The sequence below is a fragment of the Heptranchias perlo genome, chromosome 21 (assembly GCF_035084215.1).
Source record: "Heptranchias perlo isolate sHepPer1 chromosome 21, sHepPer1.hap1, whole genome shotgun sequence".
Lineage (NCBI taxonomy): Eukaryota > Metazoa > Chordata > Chondrichthyes > Hexanchiformes > Hexanchidae > Heptranchias > Heptranchias perlo.
This window is the reverse complement of record NC_090345.1, coordinates 31,405,586-31,425,944: the sequence shown is the minus strand read 5'-3', so window position 1 is coordinate 31,425,944 and position 20,359 is coordinate 31,405,586. Positions and strand designations below refer to the sequence as shown.

At 42.6% G+C, this 20,359-nt stretch overlaps 1 protein-coding gene across 1 annotated transcript in view; it reads right to left on the bottom strand.

Annotated features, from left to right (window-relative positions):
* Positions 1 to 17,135, bottom strand: part of inpp5a (inositol polyphosphate-5-phosphatase A) — a 471,549-nt gene extending 454,414 nt beyond the window's left edge. Inside the window, exon 1 of the mRNA XM_068002421.1 lies at positions 16,609 to 17,135. Within this exon, the coding sequence (XP_067858522.1) occupies positions 16,609 to 16,683 (75 nt within the window). The 5' untranslated portion in view covers positions 16,684 to 17,135. The remainder of the gene's footprint in view (positions 1 to 16,608) is intronic.
* Positions 17,136 to 20,359: the final 3,224 nt, after the last annotated feature.

Genomic DNA, 20,359 nt, shown 5'->3' with positions numbered 1-20,359 from the left:
TACTGGCACACTCCCAGGGAGCCCTGTGAATACTGACACACTCCCAGATATCCCCTATTCTAACAGATATCAAACAACATCACCGGTCCAAAGGAAATCAGTGAGCTCTCTTTGCAGATTATGGGCTATAAATTGGGCCGTGTAGCATGTGTTTTGTAGGCACTACGCAGCCTCCTAAGGACCTAAAATGGCATCTGGAATGAGCACGCACGCTTCTAGCGTGACGTTCACCAGACGCCATCTTGGTAAAGGCGTTTACGCATGCGCAGATAACGAACGCCAGCAGCATGTAAAGTAGGGAGACTATGCATTAGATCAGTGTGCAACGCTGATTTAAAGGGACAAATACGATTTTGGAACTCAACATTCCAGCCAACGCACTGTCTGAACCTCGCACAGCTGAACAGGTCGTAAACAGCGTACCCCCCACCAGCGCTATTTAAAGGGATCATGCAGGTTTTACAGATTAGTTGCTGGATTATTGCTTGTGGCTGCTGATGCATTTGTACCTGTTTTTGGAGCTCTCCTATGCTTGAATACTGGGACTAGGGGACATAGCCTAAAAATTAGAGCCAGGACTTGCAGAAGTGAAGTCAGGAAATGCTTCTACACACAAAGGGTGGTAGAAGTTTGGAACGCTCTTCCGTAAATGGCAGTTGATGCTAGCTCAATTGTTAATTTTAAGTCTGAGGTTGATAGATTTTTGTTAACCAAAGGTTTTAAGGGATATGGGGCTAAGGCGGGTATATGGAGTTAGGTCACAGATCAACCATGATCTCATTGAATGGCGGAACAGGCTCGAGGGGCTAAATGGCCTAGTCCTGTTCCTATTTGCCTATGTTCCTATGTTCCGATAATAAAGTTTCAATACTCTACGGGGAGTGGGCCGGCTAGCTGACAGGCAACAGCAAGGGCACTGGCAGAGTGGCAGGGGTGGGACAGGAATGCTGTCAACCTGAGAGAGGACAGCCGGTTCATGTTCCATGGAGCCACTGCCACTTGCTGCCTCTTGTTATGTGCCACCTTCTCCTGCAAGAAAGCGGGACGTGTGTCGGTGAGTGTCCTGCAAGATGTTTGGGTGATGTGCCCGTCATGGTTGAATAGCTGCCAGTGTGTGTGACCTATGAGTTGTGGGTGTATGGCTTGCAACAGTGGTAATGTGTGAGGGTGAGAGGAAGCATGTGATTGGAAGAGTTGAGTACTGATGGAAAGAGTTTGTTGGTATGTGGGTGATGGGGGGGTGTAGTGTGTGGAGCAGTGGATGTGGCAAGTGGTGTAGTTGGTAGGAGACGCCACTTGACAGTTGACCTCACTCACCTTGGCCACTCGTGTGAAAGCATTGAACTTCTTCCTGCACTACATCCATGTTCATGGTGCTATGCGCCTGGCATTGACTTCATCCCCTACTGCCTTCCACTGCCTCAGGAGCATATGTCTGGAGGGCCTCTTGCCCCCCTGCGAATATAGGATGCCGCTCCTTCTGTCCACCTCTTGCACCAAGGCCTCTAGTTCATCAGCAGAGAACCTTGGTGCACGCTCTCTTGCAGGCTCGGTACAAACTCAAATCGGCAGATTGGTGAGGTTTGGTGAGGTCTGGCATGCAGATTGGAGGATGTGGGATTTAATAGTGTGCAACTTTTATTCAGTGTTTTAGCAAATCTCAACAGTTTGTAAGCATAGGGACGTGACCTGCATCTGTGATTTATGTGTGCGATATCTGATCTCCATGCGGACCCATATCTTATATTTTACAAATAAGAGATGCAGGCTGCCTTTAAGAGGTGCAGGCTGCCTTTAAGTGGTACAAGCTACTCATGCAATATCGGGGCCCCGCAGTTGGTGAGCAGCCACTCAACATCGCAGCTAGACCTGACTGCTCGCAGGAATCAGGTAAATGACCAAGCAGCACGAATGTTACATGCTGCCTACATCGCAATGACCGGGCAGGGGTTAATGGCACACCATAACCCCAGCATCCAAATTCGGGGGTTATCGAATTTAACCCCCAAAATTTTTATTAGTAAAACAAGAACAGAAATGATTTGCCAGTAAGTCAATAAGATGTCGTGCAGTATCTCCAAACCCAGCAGGTGAAACTACAATTACATTGCAGGTCCCTCGACGCCCCCTTGGCACTGCGGGCAGTAATGTCATATCCCATGCAATAAATACTCCTGCATATCAGTTAAACAGAAAAGGCACAATCTGAGATGTCCGTTAGTGCAAAGCTAAACATGCCGCAAACCTTCAGAATTGTTATGTTTATTGTTACAGCACTACGGCCCATAATTTGCTGTAGCTGGTCAACGAACCAGCTAGACTTGCCCTTGTCCGTTTAACCTCCGTTATATTTTGCCCTGCAAGTTGCTGGCAGTGCGAGATGGAAACGGCGCGCCGCCCTCTACAGGGCATCTGGGATCTGTGTGAACAGGGCAAGCAACTGTGCATCTACTTAACCAATCAGATTGAAGGATTTTGAATTTAACAGCACGAGGACTGAAAAAGGAAGTGTAAGTTAGAATGGTGAATTCAATGTCAAATCAGGTACAGAAAGCAAAATAAGGGAAGGATAAGAAAGACTGGATTCAGAGAGAGAGAGAAAAAAAGACTGAAAGAAAAAGTAAAAGAACATTTTAATTTTACATTTTTAAAAAAAATCTCCAACAACAATTAAAAGCTGAAGGAATGAGACTCCACACTCGTAATAGTTAATTTTCAGTGCCAGGGAGGTTGACTGGCAGTAATTAATACTTATCACAATGTTAAATGGGTACTTGAAATGACTTGACTTAACTTTCTGTGGTGAATTTAGTTCGGACCTAACGCACAAATACAGCAACTTCACGTCATTCAATGCATTTAAGGCAGGCAGCGAAACCCCATTTTCACAAAGTTAACAGCAGAGCAGCGCAACTCTGACAGCAACTTTTGGATTTCCACATTTAACCGCGCATCTTCCCTCACCCGAAGTTGCTGTGCAATTTGTGCATAAATAATGGTGAGTGCCATTAGCCTCATCATCATTTTGACAGCAAATTCCGGGACATTATGGGTCTGGATCTTAAGAAACTGAAATAAAATAAAGAACTTGTACCTTCCACGGACTCAGGATATCCCAAAGCAATTCGTGGCCAATTAATTATTTTTGAAGTGTGGTCACTGTTTTGTAGTCAAGCACGACAGCCAATTTGCACACAGTAAGGTCCCACAAGCAGCAATGAAATAAATGTTTTTGGCGGTGTTGGTTAAGGTTCAGATGTTGGCCAGGACACCGAGAGAACTCCCATCTTCTTCTTCAAATCCAAATTCAAAGGATCTTTCTTTAAACTTAGCATATGTGCAGCTAATGCTAATGCTAGATATTATACAATGTTACAAAAATGGAAAAAATTCACAACAACTAGGCTTAAACTGCATTGTTTTAAAAATTATGAGCGGGCAAGAGTAAGGATCCATAGAACATTAAACACAGCATTATGTACACTGCTCTGAAGATAGCAGTGCGAAACAACAACTAGCCAAAAATTCACCGTTGGAGTTCCATCATCACTCTTACAACTTACATGGTTACATGTAGTTGCTTTCGATTTCACTTTGGCATCACTGGTTTTGTTTTATTGATGGAACTCGTATATCTCATTTTTTCCATTCAATTCCTTTGAAGCAGTTGTGTGGATTTTTCTCATCCTTCACTGGTATTTGTATTGTTCTCACACTTTGTGTCGAGAAGATGTATGTTTGTCTCTTAGCAGCTTTCAGATTACAAGAAAAATGACCAACCTGTCAGGCCAATTGTCCTCCCCTCTTTCCCTTGTCTGAGCATGTGGAGCACACCTGATGTGCACTCCATCTGACCTGAGCCCATCTCTGCTTCTGGGTTGAGGTCATCAGCATTTTCAGGGTTTGTACCCAGAAGGTAGGGAAAAATTGATCACAGCTGCAGGCTTGAGAGGCCAAGAGCAGCAGGCTGATGGCCTTCAGCCCCAAGGTCATCCTGTTGGCCCGGAATAAAAGCCTTTACAGTGCCACCGTGTGCTTTTTGCCAGCCCCCGTTAGATCCTCCAATCTAAGGGAAATGGGCACGAGCAATAAGGCACACCAACAGTGTGCACCGCTCTGTTTGGGCCTCGTCCAGGAAGAGGCCCAGGAAAATGAGGCAGGAGACACAGTGACATCACTCCAACCTCATTTGCACGCTATTTCAATGCTTGTGCCTATTCTAGAGTGCAGGAACTCCAAACTCCTCGGGGAAACCCCCGGAAGTCCACGCACAGCACCTGAGGTTCGACCTGGCCTTGTTTTCCTGTGCTTAGTGCCTGGAAAATAGGCATTTGCAGCGTGAGTTTGGAGAAGAAAAATATGACTTTTTAAAAAAAATAAATGCAGGACATTCAAAATGCATTTCTATAGAATCAATTAAGTAAATAATCCAGATACACAACCTCTGCTCCTTTCTTCATACTGTATGAAAATTGAAAGGGTTTTTCAAAGGCAAGGGGTACTGCAGCAAACAGCAAAGAATGTGATTCCAGACGTTAGCCCTGCTTTCGCCCAGAAAATGCAGTGCCGTTCCTTGCTGCTAGTACAGTGCTATAAATCAATTTTTTTGTTCTCTTCTGGATCTCATCACTATAGACACTAAACCCCAAGCCTCTGCCCATGTTGCTTGCCACCATCTCCTTTAAAAGAGCTTCTACATTTAAAATCTACATCCAACAGCAAATGCACAATTCTCTCACTGTCGGCTGCAGTAAAATAAAATCTAACTACCTGAATTACCTGTTCTGACAGCAGTGGAGATTCACTTGGAACTTACAAACCACCGCCAGAGTCACTAGCAATTTACAAACTACAACCAGGTTCACTGGCAATTTGCAAACTATCACCACAATCTCCAGCTCCTCTTCTGCCTGATACAGAATGGCTCCAGATGGAAATGTAAACGGAGAGAGGAATGGGAGGCCATTAGAGAACCAGTCTCCCAAAACTGGTGCTGCGATGTATAAGCGGATTAAGGCACATGGCCAGGCCAAGGTATCCTCCATTTCCCTCCCTTCCTCTCTGTAAGGACACACCTGCCCTACTCAATAAAAAGCTGACGAGACTGTTAGAATCGAAAGTTCGCTTTATGGGAGGTCACAGACATGAACCTGCACCCTTCTACTCTGTTGTATAGTGTGTTTAAGCTCCAATATATCTACCTGCTGCTATGCTTCAAATTTCAATCTTAAACAACTCTTGTTTTCATTTGTCTAGTGTTTAAAGTAATGTAGGGACCATTATGAGGGTGAATTTCCACAGGGATTCTCCCGCTCGGCCACCATAACTTCAGCAGAAGAGCGGCAGAAACCCTGGAAAAAAGCCGTAAACACCATTCACACTGTTTGACTGGGGTTTCTACGGCCCAGTGGGAGAACCCCATGGACATCCACCCCCTATATGCTTCGCTTAATTTACATGGTTCTGTGGGAGGGGTCAATCTTGATTCAGGTAAAGGTATCAAAAAAACGGTTGCTCAAACAAACGCAGAAAATACTGGAAACACACAGTGGGTCACTCAGTGTCTATGGAGGCAAGTTAACATTTCGGGTATGGACCCTTCCTCAAAACTGAAAAATAAGAGATGGACAGGCATATTAAAACAATCAAAAAAGGGGAAGGGGGTTATATTTTAATGATAAAACACACAGACAAACCCAGAGAGAAATCATGAATGAAATGATATAACAGATCATTACAATTAAGTAATCAACAGAAACATTAAGACATTAAAGAGAGGAAGGGTGTGAAAATAGTGAAGGAAGTGGGAGGCCTGCGAGAAAACGAGAAAATGGAAGTGATGCGAGAAATGGAAAACTAGAAAGTCTGGAGGTCAGGTGTGTAATTAAAATGGGTTTGAAAGAGAGCAAAAATCTGAAGTTACTAAACTCAATGTTCAGACCAGAAAGTTGCAGATGAGGTATTGTTCACGAAACCAGAGTTGACCTTCATTGGAATAGTGTATGAGCCCAATGACAGGGAGGTCAGAGTAAGAATTGGGGCGAGCCACTGTTAACTTGGGGTTGCATGTGCGGATAGAATGAAGGCGTTCGGCAAAGCAGTCACCTAATCTGCATTTAATCTTCTCAACATAGAGGAGACTGCACCCTGAGCAGCGAATTGTTTTCTATTTGAAATGATGCATGAAGATTGAAAGTTTCACTGCAGAGCCTGGGAGTGGATGAGGAGCCAGTTCTGTGTTGCTGTGTGGTTTCGTTCTCCACAAGGACACAGATGTCACAGAACTAGTTCTGGATATATAGAAAGTAATTAATCCAATAGCAGATTGCAAGACCCTAGAAAATTTGGGTGGGTGATGCTGCTGGAATACTGGAGGCTGCTTCCTTTGTATCAGATTGTGGCATCAATAGCAGGATAACTATACGTCTGTTGTCAACAGCAATCTCTGAAGCTAACAGTGCCTTCAAGGAATTTCTCCTACTTTAGCGATTACATTGTTTTCCAGAACAGGCCTTAACGTTCAGACCCACATTGGTCAGGTGTCGGGGAGGGGTAGCATCCATATGCTGCCACTTCAGTATGGCAGACCCTGGAGCTTCAAATAGGAGGAAGTCCAGAACCTATCCCTTCATATATCCGGAGTGACTCATTGGGAACTATCAGCGAGCAATTGCCCCAATCAACGGAGATAGGGTTTTTTATTAACCTGTGTGTGTGGCACTTTGCCAGTATGGCAAGTTTGCCAGTCTTTTGTAGAATTAGACTTCTCTTGCCTCCCTTCCCATTATTTCCATCTTTTCCACCGTGCGTACAAGAGGGATAACAATATATTTGATGATTTACCTTAATCTGTCCGTCTTTCAGTCTATTACAAGGGGAGGCTGGGTGGTGCATTGCTGACGGAATTCAATTTTTTTAATGTGTTACTTTTGATTCTTTCAAGTTACTCGTGTTATTAATAAATCATCTTCTAAACTTTGAAATCAGCATACAAAATGTTATATGTTGCTGTCATATATGTTTTACACACACACATTAGATATATATATCTATATATATAATAAGTAAAACCAAGCCACAATAAACAACTGTATGAGGGCCAGGCCTGTCACTACTGTACAACTGGCTGTGAAATGAAGTCACACTTTAGGTGAACAGCAAGGTGCAGCCGAAGGTTGCTTAGGCCATCCACATTTATTATAAGATCCCTGGCAGTGAGAGTGTGAGACTCTGCTTAAAGTGGAATAAGAGGAAAGCATGGAAAGAAATCTGTGAGATCATCGTCATAGTGACACATCATATCAATATCTCACTGGTGGTGGCACCAGCTTCATGGTATGACGTAACATAAACAGCCACTCTATACAGTTTTAAGCCGAGTCATGTTCCTCTTTTCCACTTGATTGATATGGTGTGGTCCATGTCTCTGTGCTTTAGATACTTTTCACCAGTAATATAAACAATACACACAAACAAAATACAAGTCACAGTTCACTAAATGGTAGAAGAATAACTACTATAGTAAACGTGCATAAACACTCATGACTTGACCCCAGTATTAGTACTATACAAACTTACTTTATTGGAGGAAAGGGGGTGAGGGAGTTTTCAGCTGCTATGAAACATCCTCAGTATATTTTTTCAGACAAGGGTGTCTTTACTGCTGGGAGGAAATGCCTTGTCATGCCAAAAAAATGCCAGTATAATGTAATTATACTGAATTTGCAGTCTATCTATTTATAGTCCATGGGCAGAAATTGGAAATTATCCAGGTGCAAAACATATGCCTAGAAATTACTGTTAGTGATATCAGTGAATGATCAGCCCTTTGTCTACTATTATAGCAGAGGCTTTATATCATTTAAAATTAACAAGTTCATACTTGCAGCCAGGGGTACATCATAGTAATGTGTTAACTGTATTAATATTGACAACAGTAATTTCTAGGCTGTTGTGTGTAACAAACCTTTAACAAAATGAGTACTTAAACCGACAGTGACTGAAAGGAGAGGCTAATAACACATTTGAAATAATGAAAATTAGATTCAACCCAAAAGAAGCCAATGCTTTAACATTGTTAAAGTTCTAAACCCTCAGATCGTGCCCAGATATTCCATTATAAAGATTTTTGAATAAGAACTGGTCACTTTCTACACGCAGGACAAGTGGGAATGTTGACTTGTGGCACCCACCAGGCTGTTCAGTCAGATAACTTTACGATTTCTATTTTTATAATATGTGTGTTCACACATAGAGTAAAACAAGATAGATTCTGTGGTCATGTTCCAATTCAGACTAACCCAATTTTGCACTTCCTGCCTTCTTGGTTTACTTTCCTACAAGGAAACATTGCATCAGAAGTCTCTGCCATGCTCTATCCATAAAGAAAACACTTCCACAACTTTTACATAATTTCTTACTAGGCTTCATACATCACTGAAATCAGTAACACAATCACTTACATTCTTAAATTTTCTCAACCCCTCTATAGCACGAATGGCACTGCTCCCTCATATCTCGCATTTGGTTGCCAGATTTACCCAACACGAAAGCAAAAATGTTATTTGACCTAGTCACACACTCCACATCTTCAAATAAAGATGCAGCATAATAAGCCCACAGCTCCCAAATCCCGAAAAACACATGTTAAGATTTACCGCTCTTGAGTTATTCTTTGAGCTACATGTGTATCAGATTCCACATACAGCTCAACTTCAGTATTACAGACCAGCAGCAACAGTAAAGTGGTTCTTACCAGGGGTTTACCTCACTGAGGTTTTAGTTCCTTTCTTGACTGTAATAAAACTTCAGCCAAGACCAGTTTGTTACAGAAACAAATTTGTACTGAAGGGATCTCATTTCTCCCTATTGACTGGGGATGGGGAGAACAATTCATTGGAAAGAGTTTCTGCTAGGTTCTGTCAGACCCTAGGCCATTTATCTTTCTCAAGCTCTTTGCAGAGTATTTCTATTTGTCTCACCTCAGATATCATTTTATAAACCACATCCACCTCCATAACATCACTCGCATCCGCCGCAACATGAGCCCATCTACCATTGAAACCATGGCTCTGTCGCCTCAGATTCAATTACTCCAATTCTCCTGGCTGGTCTTCCATCCTCCACCCTGTGTAAACTTTAGCTCATCCAAAACTCTGCTGCCCATATGCTATACCCTGTACCAAGTTCTGCTTGCTCATCATCCTTGTCCTTGTTGACCAATATTGCCTCCCAGTCCCCCAACACCTCAAAATTAAAATTCTTATCCTTGTGTTTCAACCCCCTCCCCCCCCCGTTACCTCCTCCAACATTACAACTCCCTCCCACCCAAACTCTCCATTCCTCTGACTCCAGACTCTTGTGCATTTCCCCCTCCCTTCACCCCACCACAGGTAGCTATATCTTTAGCTACCTAGGCCCTACGCTCTGGAATTCCTTCCCTAAAGCCCTCTGTCTTTTCAACGCACTCTCCTCTTTGACTCAACATCCATTTTTTCCTTTCACCTCCATGAAGCGCCTTGAGACTTTTTTTTCTTTGTTAAAGGCATTATATTATTGCAAGTTATTGTTGATGTATTATACATTATCCCATGTAAACATGTACCATTTTTTTTGTGCTCCCCTTTTTATCCCGACCCATTTTCTCCCCCTCTCCTCCCCTCTCGCCATCTCCTCTCCTGAAGGTGTTAATTTTTTGCTGGGATACATTTCCACAGATGCCCAGTTGCCTTCTGGTACTTTGCCCAAGTTGTCATACCTCAGTTGAGCAACATATTTGACTGCAGGGGTATCACTGCGCAGCTCAATGCTGTCCTCATTCAATTTCCAGCAGAGTGGCAATCAGGATCAAGAACCCTCGCTGATATTCCTCCCTCAAGCCAAGAGGTTCTGAGCCCAACTACCACCCCAGGTGAGGCCAGCTAACTAAACACAGACCAGGAATCAAACCTAGAGCCTTCTTTGTTCGGCTCACGGTCTTAATCATTTGGGAAGCTCCCTTATTATCCTTCGATTGTTGCACAGGTCAGATGCAAATGTTACTAGCTCCCTCTGAGTGAGCGATGTATTTATTAAATGCCATTGTAGTAGTTACTCTAGAATGTGACATACTTTTGTAATGCATTCGTCGCAAAAAGTCTTGTATGGGACATGTCTCCAAGGAACCCTTATCAAATCGAAGTGAGATCTTACTGTTGTCACTTGGCACTTATTGTCACTCTTCTACCTGGTAGACAAAAGGGACTAGAATAGGACTCTGAGAATTTCTGTCTATGATTATCGATGCAGGATGGTATAGTTAACATCCACCCACAGCAACACTGCTTCCAAATAGTCGCAGCGAACTCCTACAGCAGCATACAGTACAAATATCAGTGCATTCTTTAGGGGATTTTACATTCCAACCTACCAAATGTTTCATTTATAGCTCTGTTTAAAGTTTGAACAATGGTATATTTCTGTTGAAATATAATTCACTTTTTCAGGGGTTCTGATGAAGGATTCCTACCCAGCGTTAAATTATCTTTTCTCGTTGCAAGTGCTGGTGGACCTGACCTGTACTTCCAGCATCTTATGCTTTTATTTCAATTTCTTTTGCCCTGCCTTTCATAAAGTGTCTTCTCCTTCCTTGGGTCTCCCTAAACCATCTTCTGCTTGAGAGGTCTCCCAAGACTCTCCTATTTACAATTCATGGGCTGGCTGGCTGACTGCTATGAAGAGTAATGTGTCCTCTAATTTCCTTCCCTCAATGTGGGGAATCACTTGGCCTATGCTCTGCACCTCCCCATGACAGCACGATTGAAAATTGGAGCTTGCTGTGCAGGGAGGTGCCGTGACCCACCGCTCTGTAACCACATGCCAATGTACTGTGCCACCTGGCGTCCGAATTGGAAAGAAAAAAAACTTGCATTTACCTAGCCTTTCATGACCTCAGAACATCCCAAAACACTTCACAGTAAACAAAGTACATTTGACGTGTAGTCACTGTTGTAATGCAGAGAAACACAGCAGCCAATTTGTGCATAGCAAGGTCCCACAAACAGCAATGAGATAAATAATCAAATAATCTGTTTTTAGTGATGTTAGTTAATGGATAAATCTTGGCCAGGGCACCAAGAGAACTCCCCTGCTCTTCTTCGAATGGTGCCATATGATCCTTTACATCCACTTGAGAGGGCAGATAGGGCTGTGGTTTAATGTCTCATCCAAAATACTGAACCTCTGACACTGCAGCATTCCCTCAGTACTGCAGTAAAGTGTGAGCCTAGATTATGTCCTCAAGTGTCTGGAGAGGGGCTTGAAGCCTCAACCCCCTGACTTAGACGCAGGTGTGCTACCACTGAACCAAGGCTGAATAAATCACAACTTGGGGTACTCTGCTCCACTGCAACAACCATTTAAAAGCCATGCATTTAGACTACTGCATTGAACCTGTCACTGAGTCCATGCAAGTAATGTAAGAGTTACAACACCCAGTGGGCCAAATATCTTTAATCTCACTGTTACATTTGGAAAATCAGTCTCTTAATTCTTCAAAGATTTTCAATTAGTATGTTATATGCATACATGCACACACATCCTGAACCTGTTCATCAAAACTGTATTTAGAAAAGAGAGTTTAAACAATTTTCCTAAAGTTGCTTAGAAAACAAAGGGCTTATTGAAACTGCACTTGGTGCTTGTCCTTCCACGTAGTGCACATTACTGCCATAACCGATTTGCTTGGGTAATGCTTGTCATACTGTAACCGTTTGCTGAAACATCATTGTCTCTTTCAGTTCACCACACTAAATTTGTTGTGGTTTCAGCACCAAAGCAGGTCAGTGATATTTGGAAGCAATTATCCTTATCTGGTATGTAGCATCTGGAGATGCTGGATAGAGACATTTATAAATAGGTAACAATCCGGGTTTATTTTCTTGCTGTGCCTCCAAAAATATGCAATTTATTGATTTTCTTTTTCCATACATAGATTGTGTAGGTACAGTGCAATGCCATATCATCCAAGTACACAGTAACTTATAGTGGATTAACAATTATCTCTTTTAATTTGAGTATGTTCAACCAGTATATTACACCACGGAGTGCAACTCACGCTGCACCCTATGCTGCAAGTCTATTTGACCAATATAAGTGTTGGATAATCATCCTGTTGCAACAGTCCAAGATATTTGTGCAATTCTTCAGTACTAATCCAATTTTCACCAGTTGCATGCATTTATATTGATGAGCTACGCGTATGAGTATGAGAAACTATTACAAATACACCAGTGTCTTTATGTCACCTTAGCTTTGGGTGCTATGCAGTAACAGTTTATATGGAGTGGAATACATTATTGAAAGGAAGTTTATATGGTTTTTCTGTTTTAAAAAAGGAAGAAATAAGCAATGTGCTTCACATAAGGGACCATTGCATACTACACAGCATTGCAGTCAGAGGGACCCGTGCTTTGGAAATGAATTAGTCTAACGGAGGAGCAAGTGGCATTTGTTCATTACAATGCATACACAACAATTCAATTGCCATTATTTTTTCTAGGTGTAGTTCAGGCATATAGTTATTTTCCTTAAAGAAAAACAGTTGAATGTTATGCATTTATTCAGCATTATTTCCAATATCTTTTTTTGCTGTGCTCATCACCAAATCGCTACTTAGAAAATGGGCAACGACCACAGGTACAGCCCATAACTCAAACCCAAGCGCTGCTCAGTGAAATCACACGTGTCCGCAGACACATGAGCTGAATTCTCAGCAGTGCTTCCGCACAAGAGCAGCAGTTTCACCTGACAAAATTCAGCACACCAAAGGCAAGCTGCGGCAGAGGCCTCGGGGCCAAGCATAACAGATGCAATAAAGAAAGACAGAAAGAATTTGCATTTATATAGTGTCTTTTATGACCTTAGGATGCCCCAAAGTGCTTTATGGCCAATTAAATATTTTTCGAAGTGTAGTCACTGTTGTAATGTAGGAAATGCGGCAGCCAATTTGCACACATCAAGGTCCCACAAACAGCAATGAGTTAATGACCAGATAATCTGTTTTAGTGAGGTCAATTGAGGGATAAATATTGGCCAGGACCCCATGGAAAACTCCCCTGCTGTTCTTCAAATAGTGCCATAGGATCTTTTAAGTCCACCTTCGAGGGCATACAAAGCCTCAGTTTAACGTCCCAAGACGGCACCTCCAACAGTACTGCACTGGAGCGTCAGCCTAGTGTGCTCAAGTCTCTGGAGTGGGACTTGAACCCACAACCTACTGACTCAGAGGCGAGAGTGCAAAGGCTGATGGATGTGGCTTCTGTCAGGAAAATTCTTGTACAACATTGACTACATATTTAAAAACAGACAAAAAGACTAACAACAGTTTTAACAAAACTAAGTTATAGAAATTGGCTTCCTGCAATTTCATGGTCAAACATACATTATGAATAAAAGAAAACACCAACTTAAACATTAATCATATTGACTAAATAGTTAATCCCAATTGTATTATACGTATCTAACACAAGGGTGTCACTGGCTCAAACATGACGTGATCACAAAAGAAAACTTCAAGAAAGTTTTTAAATAATCACCCATGAACTGTAGCTCTCTGATAAACTACAATTTGACTGGAGTGAAATGAAATGATGCTACCGTACTACAGTGTAACAGAGACCTCTCCCTCACAGTACCACAATTAAAGACCAAACTGGATTAATATCACGAGTTGTATTCTCAAACAAACTAGGGTCACACCAAAAAAGTTGCACGGAAAATTCTTGTTCAAACTTATCTACAGATATTTTCAAAGCTTTCCTTTTTAAAGTCAGTGAAATTATTTTGCTTTGCCCAATTAGCCAGGCTTAAAACAGAATATATTCTCTCTCAGACCTAGCTCTCATATTGTGCTTTAGGTATTTAGGTGATCCATTTACTTATATATATAATTTTACTTCTGGCTTTATACTTTTTTGTGGGGAAGGCAAGCATCACAGGTCTATGAGTTACTTCATAGGTCACAGAGTTACTTCCTGTTACTGGTATTTCTACTCACGTAGCACCAGTGACAGCATTGCAGTTGCACAGGACATTAAATTGTGCGCCGTTTATCCCAAATGCTGTGGATAATCTACTTTTGAATTATTGCTCTGGGATCAGTCTCATTCATAACAGTAAGAGTTTCATAGAGCAAAGCATTAGAATGCTCATTCTTTATTTGGACATCCCCACGGTTAAGTATTAAGCGACTGCATCAAAGTTACTACTAATGTGAAGAACATGCAGCCTGAACATTTAAATCCTCAGAAATGCAGGATTTCTGACCTGTGGAATCTGCTACTGTACCTTAGAGGTAAAACATTTCCTGCAGATTTTTTTACATGATTAATTTTAACAAAAAATGTTACTGTACAAAAATCCATCTCTTTCCCAATTTTGCAAGGCTAATTAACACAACTGTTAAGACAGTTTATCCTTTCCCAATTACTGTGGTAAAAGGTAAACAATCAACTGAATAACGGTTGTGATAAGATTGAATGTTGTGTTAAGGCAGAATTTCCCTCCTCTCTTGGTAATCATGCTTTAAAATATAGAATTCTGGATCATTCCACAAAAAGAAAGATTTGCAATTATGCAGCATCTTTTCTCATCTCCCTGAAACATTTTAAAGCACTTCACACACCAATTAATTACTTTTGGAAGTGCTGGCAAACAGCCATTCTTGCACACAGCAAGATCCCACAAGCAGCAACGGGAGGAATGATTTTTAATGCTGTTGGCTCAGGAAGGAATGTTGGCCCAGGACACCATGAGAACTACTTGTTCATCGTCAAGTAATGCCATGGGGTTTCAACGTCCACCTGAATAGGCAGATGGGACCTCAGTTTAATGTCTCATCAAAGGGACAGTATCTCAGACAGTGCAGCACTCCCTCTACTGCAGTAGAATATCAGTCCGGATTATGTGCCCAAAGCCTACAGGGGCTTTAAACAGATCATCTGCTAGCTCAGGGGATAGAGTACTATCAACTGAGCCAAGTAGACATAACAACCCCAAAGTTACTTCTGTGTTACTTATATAACTATATCGCTTTTCAGCTCTGAATGCAGACTACCAGAACAAAGTGATGTGTGAGCTCCCCGAAGAGTGTCACCTTCCCATTTACTCTGAAAACAGTCCCGGCCCAATTGTTAACCATGTTCACTTTTCCTACTGGAGTGTTCTAACCCAAGACAAATTAAATTAAAAATAAACACAGAAAATGCTGGTAACACTCAGCAGGTCAGGCAGCATCTCTGGACAGACAAACATATAGTTAACGTTCCAGATCGATGACCTTTAGTTGAAACCCAAAGTTCATTGACCTGAAACGTTAACCCCACGCTTCTCCCTCCACAGATGCTGCCCGACCTGCTGAGTGTTTCCAGCATTTTCTGTTTTTATTTCAGATTTCCAGCATCTGCAGTATTTTGCTTTTTTGACAAATAGGATTAATTAACCCTGTCAAGTGCTGAGAACTTCTCAAAATTCATTATTCTTTCACACAAGAGTCTCTACATATAATTGTTTGTGCATTGTTACTAGTGAAAGCCAGAAAACAGAACTCTAAAAAGGTACAGACACATTTTAATGAGGTCATTTCCCAGAATTAAAAATTTGAATTATACTTTAGATTTTGGTGTAACTTTCCAAAGGGATTCGGTGATTCGGTTAAAAGTCCCATACAATATTGATATACTCATCGTACTTTAAACACCGCGGGAAAACTCCTCGCTCGTCTTTGCGAGAAGTGGGGCACTCCTGATAAAATGGGATGTGGGATTAATTAGAATCATAGAAGGCTATTCGGCCCATCGTGCCTGTGCCGGCACAAGAGCAGTCCAATTAGTCCCACTCCCTTGCTCTTTCCCCATGCAATTTCCTCCCCTTCTCGGTGTACTCGGGAAGAGTCTGTGAGCAGGATGGGCAGCTAAGGGCGAATAACCAGGGGACAGCCTCAGGCAGTCTGTCGGACTGTCAGTGAGGGGTCTGCACTCATGCTGCCCACCTCATGTGATACCCACCAGAAGGGGAATCTCGCCCCTCCCGGCCCTGACCTGATCAAAGTGGAGATCATTCTGCACTGGCCACGAGTTGAAAGAATATAATTCGGTCTTTCTTCAAAGTCCCATGTCTAAAGTACACTCAGTGCATCATCGTGGACGATTTCTCTACGTTTAGTGCATGACCTACAAGTGCACATTATACTAAAAGTCTTTGTGCAATTGGCTTCCCGGACTTTATAACCTGACACTGACGCCGGTCCAACATCACCGTGACAAGGCGACGCGTTACTTCGTTGTCTCTGCTACTGAAACACTCCGACTGGTGGCGAGGAGAGGAGAGGGGTGACCGAGCTGCCGAGCACAGTCCGACCTCCAGCTCCTGATTCAGGGACACAAGTGCCGGAGAGAGCCCGCCAGCTTGCGATCCGCAACAAAACCCTAGGCCTGTTAGATACAGTGTATCGAATCAATAGGCTACAATATCCAGCCTCGGAGGGAGAGGGAGGGACAGTGAAACACACACCAGAAACACACACCAAACCTCGAGCCCACTGTTTAAAAAAAAAACAAGAGGCAGACTTACATCTTCAAACAGGGATCCGACGTTGGCTGTTATCAGCAACACTCCCGTGCCCTGTGCAGACGTCTTCACCGCCATAATCTGAAGATCTGAGCACACCTTGTTTATTATCAGTAAAAAGGGGCTGTCAGAGGCTCGCAAAACTGCCCGTTGCTCTCTGCACTGTTTATATCCCGTGCTCACGCTGCGATCTCTCCTCCTTCATTCATTCACAGCGCTTCTCTCTCTCTCTCTCTCTCCCTGTGTCTCTCTCTGTGTTTGTCTCTCTCTCTCTCTGTGTCTCTCTTCACTTCTCGGGCTCCTCGGGGCAGGCGCTGGCTCTGGGCTCGCTCATTATCAGCTTGTCCTCAAGAACAAAAAAAAACTTTCTTCTCCTCCTTCTGCCCCCCTCGGCTTCTCTTAACACAAGGCGATCACTCTGTTTCCAAACATTTCAGTCCCCCTGTGATCTTTGCCTCTGCTCTTTTTTTTCGGGAAATCTGTCGCCCAGGAAACATTGCGTGAAATTGACTCGTAAGGCATGAATATTTTTTTTAAAAAACTGTCCTGACGTCAGTTACCAGATGAAAAAGATCTCTCTCTTAAAAGGGCAATGCCTCTATTGGAAGTGGGGCCCGGCGGCAAAGCCGTTTGTGATCGATTCGCTGGAGGCGAGGAAACTTAAAATGAATACAATTCGGTGAAAGAAAATAAAACATCACAATAAAAGATGCGCATAAGTAAAAGCGAACGTATTATTGCACAGAGGTTTTATTCGATACAAAGGTTTCTATTTCAAGTTCGTTCGCTCGTTTCTTTATATATGTTAAGGCTTCTCTCCGAACAGGAAAAGTTTATTGCTACATGCAGTGAGCCGGGAAATCTAAACGCTTCGTTTGTAGGATAAGCGTGAATCCGCAGAGGGTACTGAGTGAAACAGAGACCGCCAGCTCTCGGTCGGTTATCACTCCGTTGTGTATTCAGGATGTTTAAGGTGCTTCAGCTGTCAAATTCTTGAGTTTCACAACAGCCAGTCGATCAGTTTATGCATGGGACCTCATTTTTCAACTTACATTCAAAAGTGTCATTTATTTCCAATTAGTTATTACTCGAAAGTAGTTGTGATGCAACAGATTTTGTTTAAAATGGACAAATTAAGCCTTTTGTGTTACATTATTTATGTCATGTAAAAATCAAAATAAAAAACAAAATATTGTTGTTTCATCACAGAATGACACTGTGAATGTGAGTTTATCCAAACTTCTGGACAATTAAATTAAATCACAGTTCAACTGGTATGGCATCAGGCTGTCAAAGTGACATTTCGTACATTAGGACAGCGACTACACTTCAAAAAGTACTTCATTGGCTGTAAAGCGCTTTGGGGCATCCTGAGGTCATGAAAGACACTAATAAATGCAAGTTATTTCTTTTATTACAATCAGGTTCAAACAAAGCTTTTCTTGGACTACAGACCCCCTCTTTTAAGGTAAAATATTATGCAAAAGTAATAAGAACCTCAGCGGTGGAACTAACTTTAATTTGTCTGTTTTCTCCTCAGATGCTGCCTTACCTGTTGATGTTTCCAGAATTTCCTGTTTTTATTTCAGATTTCCAACACCTGAGATTTTTTTTTAAACTCTTGTGTCAGCCTCACATTGAAGATGCTTATTGCATCCGGATTTTATCAAAGGATGATAGGATCATACAACACAGAAGAAGGTCATCGTGCCTGGGTCAGCTCTTTGAAAGAACTATCCAATTAGTCCCACTCCCCTGCTCTTTCCCCACAGCCCTGCAAATGTTTCCATCCGGATTTTATCTTGAAGGTTCTTGGGGCGATCTTCATCTTTCACCCGAAATGGGCATAAAGTTGGTGAAGCCAATATGCTGCCCACCCAGAGCCGGGGTTTAGAAGCCCCAAACATCTTCTGGTTCAGGCCTCTTTTAAATGCCACCAGCAAGCTATGGATGCCAAATGGGCACCATGTTGGAGCTTGCCAGTTGTCGAAGGATTGCAAATTGGCCAACTCTACATGCCAAGCCAAATGGTAGGTCAGATCTGGGGAGGAGGGAGGCAATTACCGGGGCGGTGGGCGGGGGGGGGGGGGGTGGCGGGTTGGAGGTTTTTTTCTGTGAGTCCAGGAGGGAGCACTCCTGCTTCTCCTGACCCCACAAAAAAAATTCTAAATATCTTTGACCATTTTTTGAGCGGCCTCAACAGTCCCTTTAAGAACTGCTGATTAGACCACTTAATGCCTGGTACAAATGGGCAGAGCGTGCATGGCTGAGGTGCCTCCCTGCATTCTATTTTCAAATGCCAGCCACCCAGTTTCCAGGGGAGAAAGGGTGGCCAGCCTATGAAAATCTCTCTCCCACCGCCGCCCGCCCCCCCCTCAAATTGTTTCTTTTCTCCTCATGCTTTGCATCACACCCTGGCTAAGAAAGTTGGTGGACTACCTGTTCACAGGCATCTGACATTGCTTATGTAATAAGCCAGTGTAAAATACATGACAGCAGGCCATGGCATTCCCTCTGATTTTCCCTTTCTCACCATGGTGAGTCTCAAATGATGCTGTTGAGATCGGAAGTTCACCGTTTAGGGAATTGCAGGCACCGGCTGCGTCCTTCTGCTCCATGCTACACCATTGCATGTGTCATAATATAATCTACGAAACATCTTTAAAGAACATCTGTCAAACGTAGCACACCTCCATAAAGGGCAGGGATACGCTAATACAATTTTGAAAACAGGTATGCAAGAGTGCCACCCGATCAAGGCACCACAAGAATAGCAATCCAACAGCTTCCCTAGTTAAGCAAGGGTAGCTCCCATGTACCTCTGTATAATTAATGCCCTCCCCCACCCCCACACCACTGTGAACACCACACCTTGATCTTAAAGTGTGCAACACTACACTGGTATATACAATGTGGCAACAGGCTCATCATAACGATATATATACTCCTGCACATGCTGGGAAAATTGGCAGCAAAAAAAAGTGAAAATAAAACAGGACATAAAATCAGACAACTCACTAAGAAAGCCTATTGAGAAATTGTACACCAGAACACAATGTGCACCAAATTCTAGATAAGTGCTTGGATAAAAATCAGCCATTTAAATATTAGCTTTAAAATCGGAAAGTTAAATAGCTGTCCCAAAGGTTTAGCTAGATTATTTAGTGGTTACAGATTAGATTTCCAGTTTGTATTGTTGAGTTTTGTGACCTCGTGATGGAGTGGGTGGGGTGGGTGGAAAGAGTAGTAAAGGTGCTGAAGTTGGTCTCAGTGCCCCTGGGTTAGGGTGCAAGGAAGGAAGAAGAAAAACAAAGTCCAAGCTTACAGCTCCAATCACTATCCAATGAAGGATGCACGGCTGGTGATCTGGCGCAGACACAATTGAGCTTAGCTCTAAAATCCCTTCATAGTCAAATAGTCTGCTGACACTCACTATCAAAGTTCACACAGAATAATGGCCTTCTTGGACAAGTTACTGGAGACCATTTGGTGCACGTGGAATTATATCGTAACATGGAGTCAACAGCTTCAGCAAAGGTGGGAGAGAGGTGAAAAAAGGAAAAATAAAATTGTACATAAAACCAAGCAACTCGCTGAGGAAGCATCATGAGTGATTCACAGTAAAGAATAGCATCCAGTCTCTGCAAGAAATAAACATCCTAGCCCTTGTCTTCCAGCCATGAGATCGCAGCTATTTCCTCGTGGATATCCCAGATATTTTCTCCTAGTAATCAGATCACTGCCATTCCCTCTC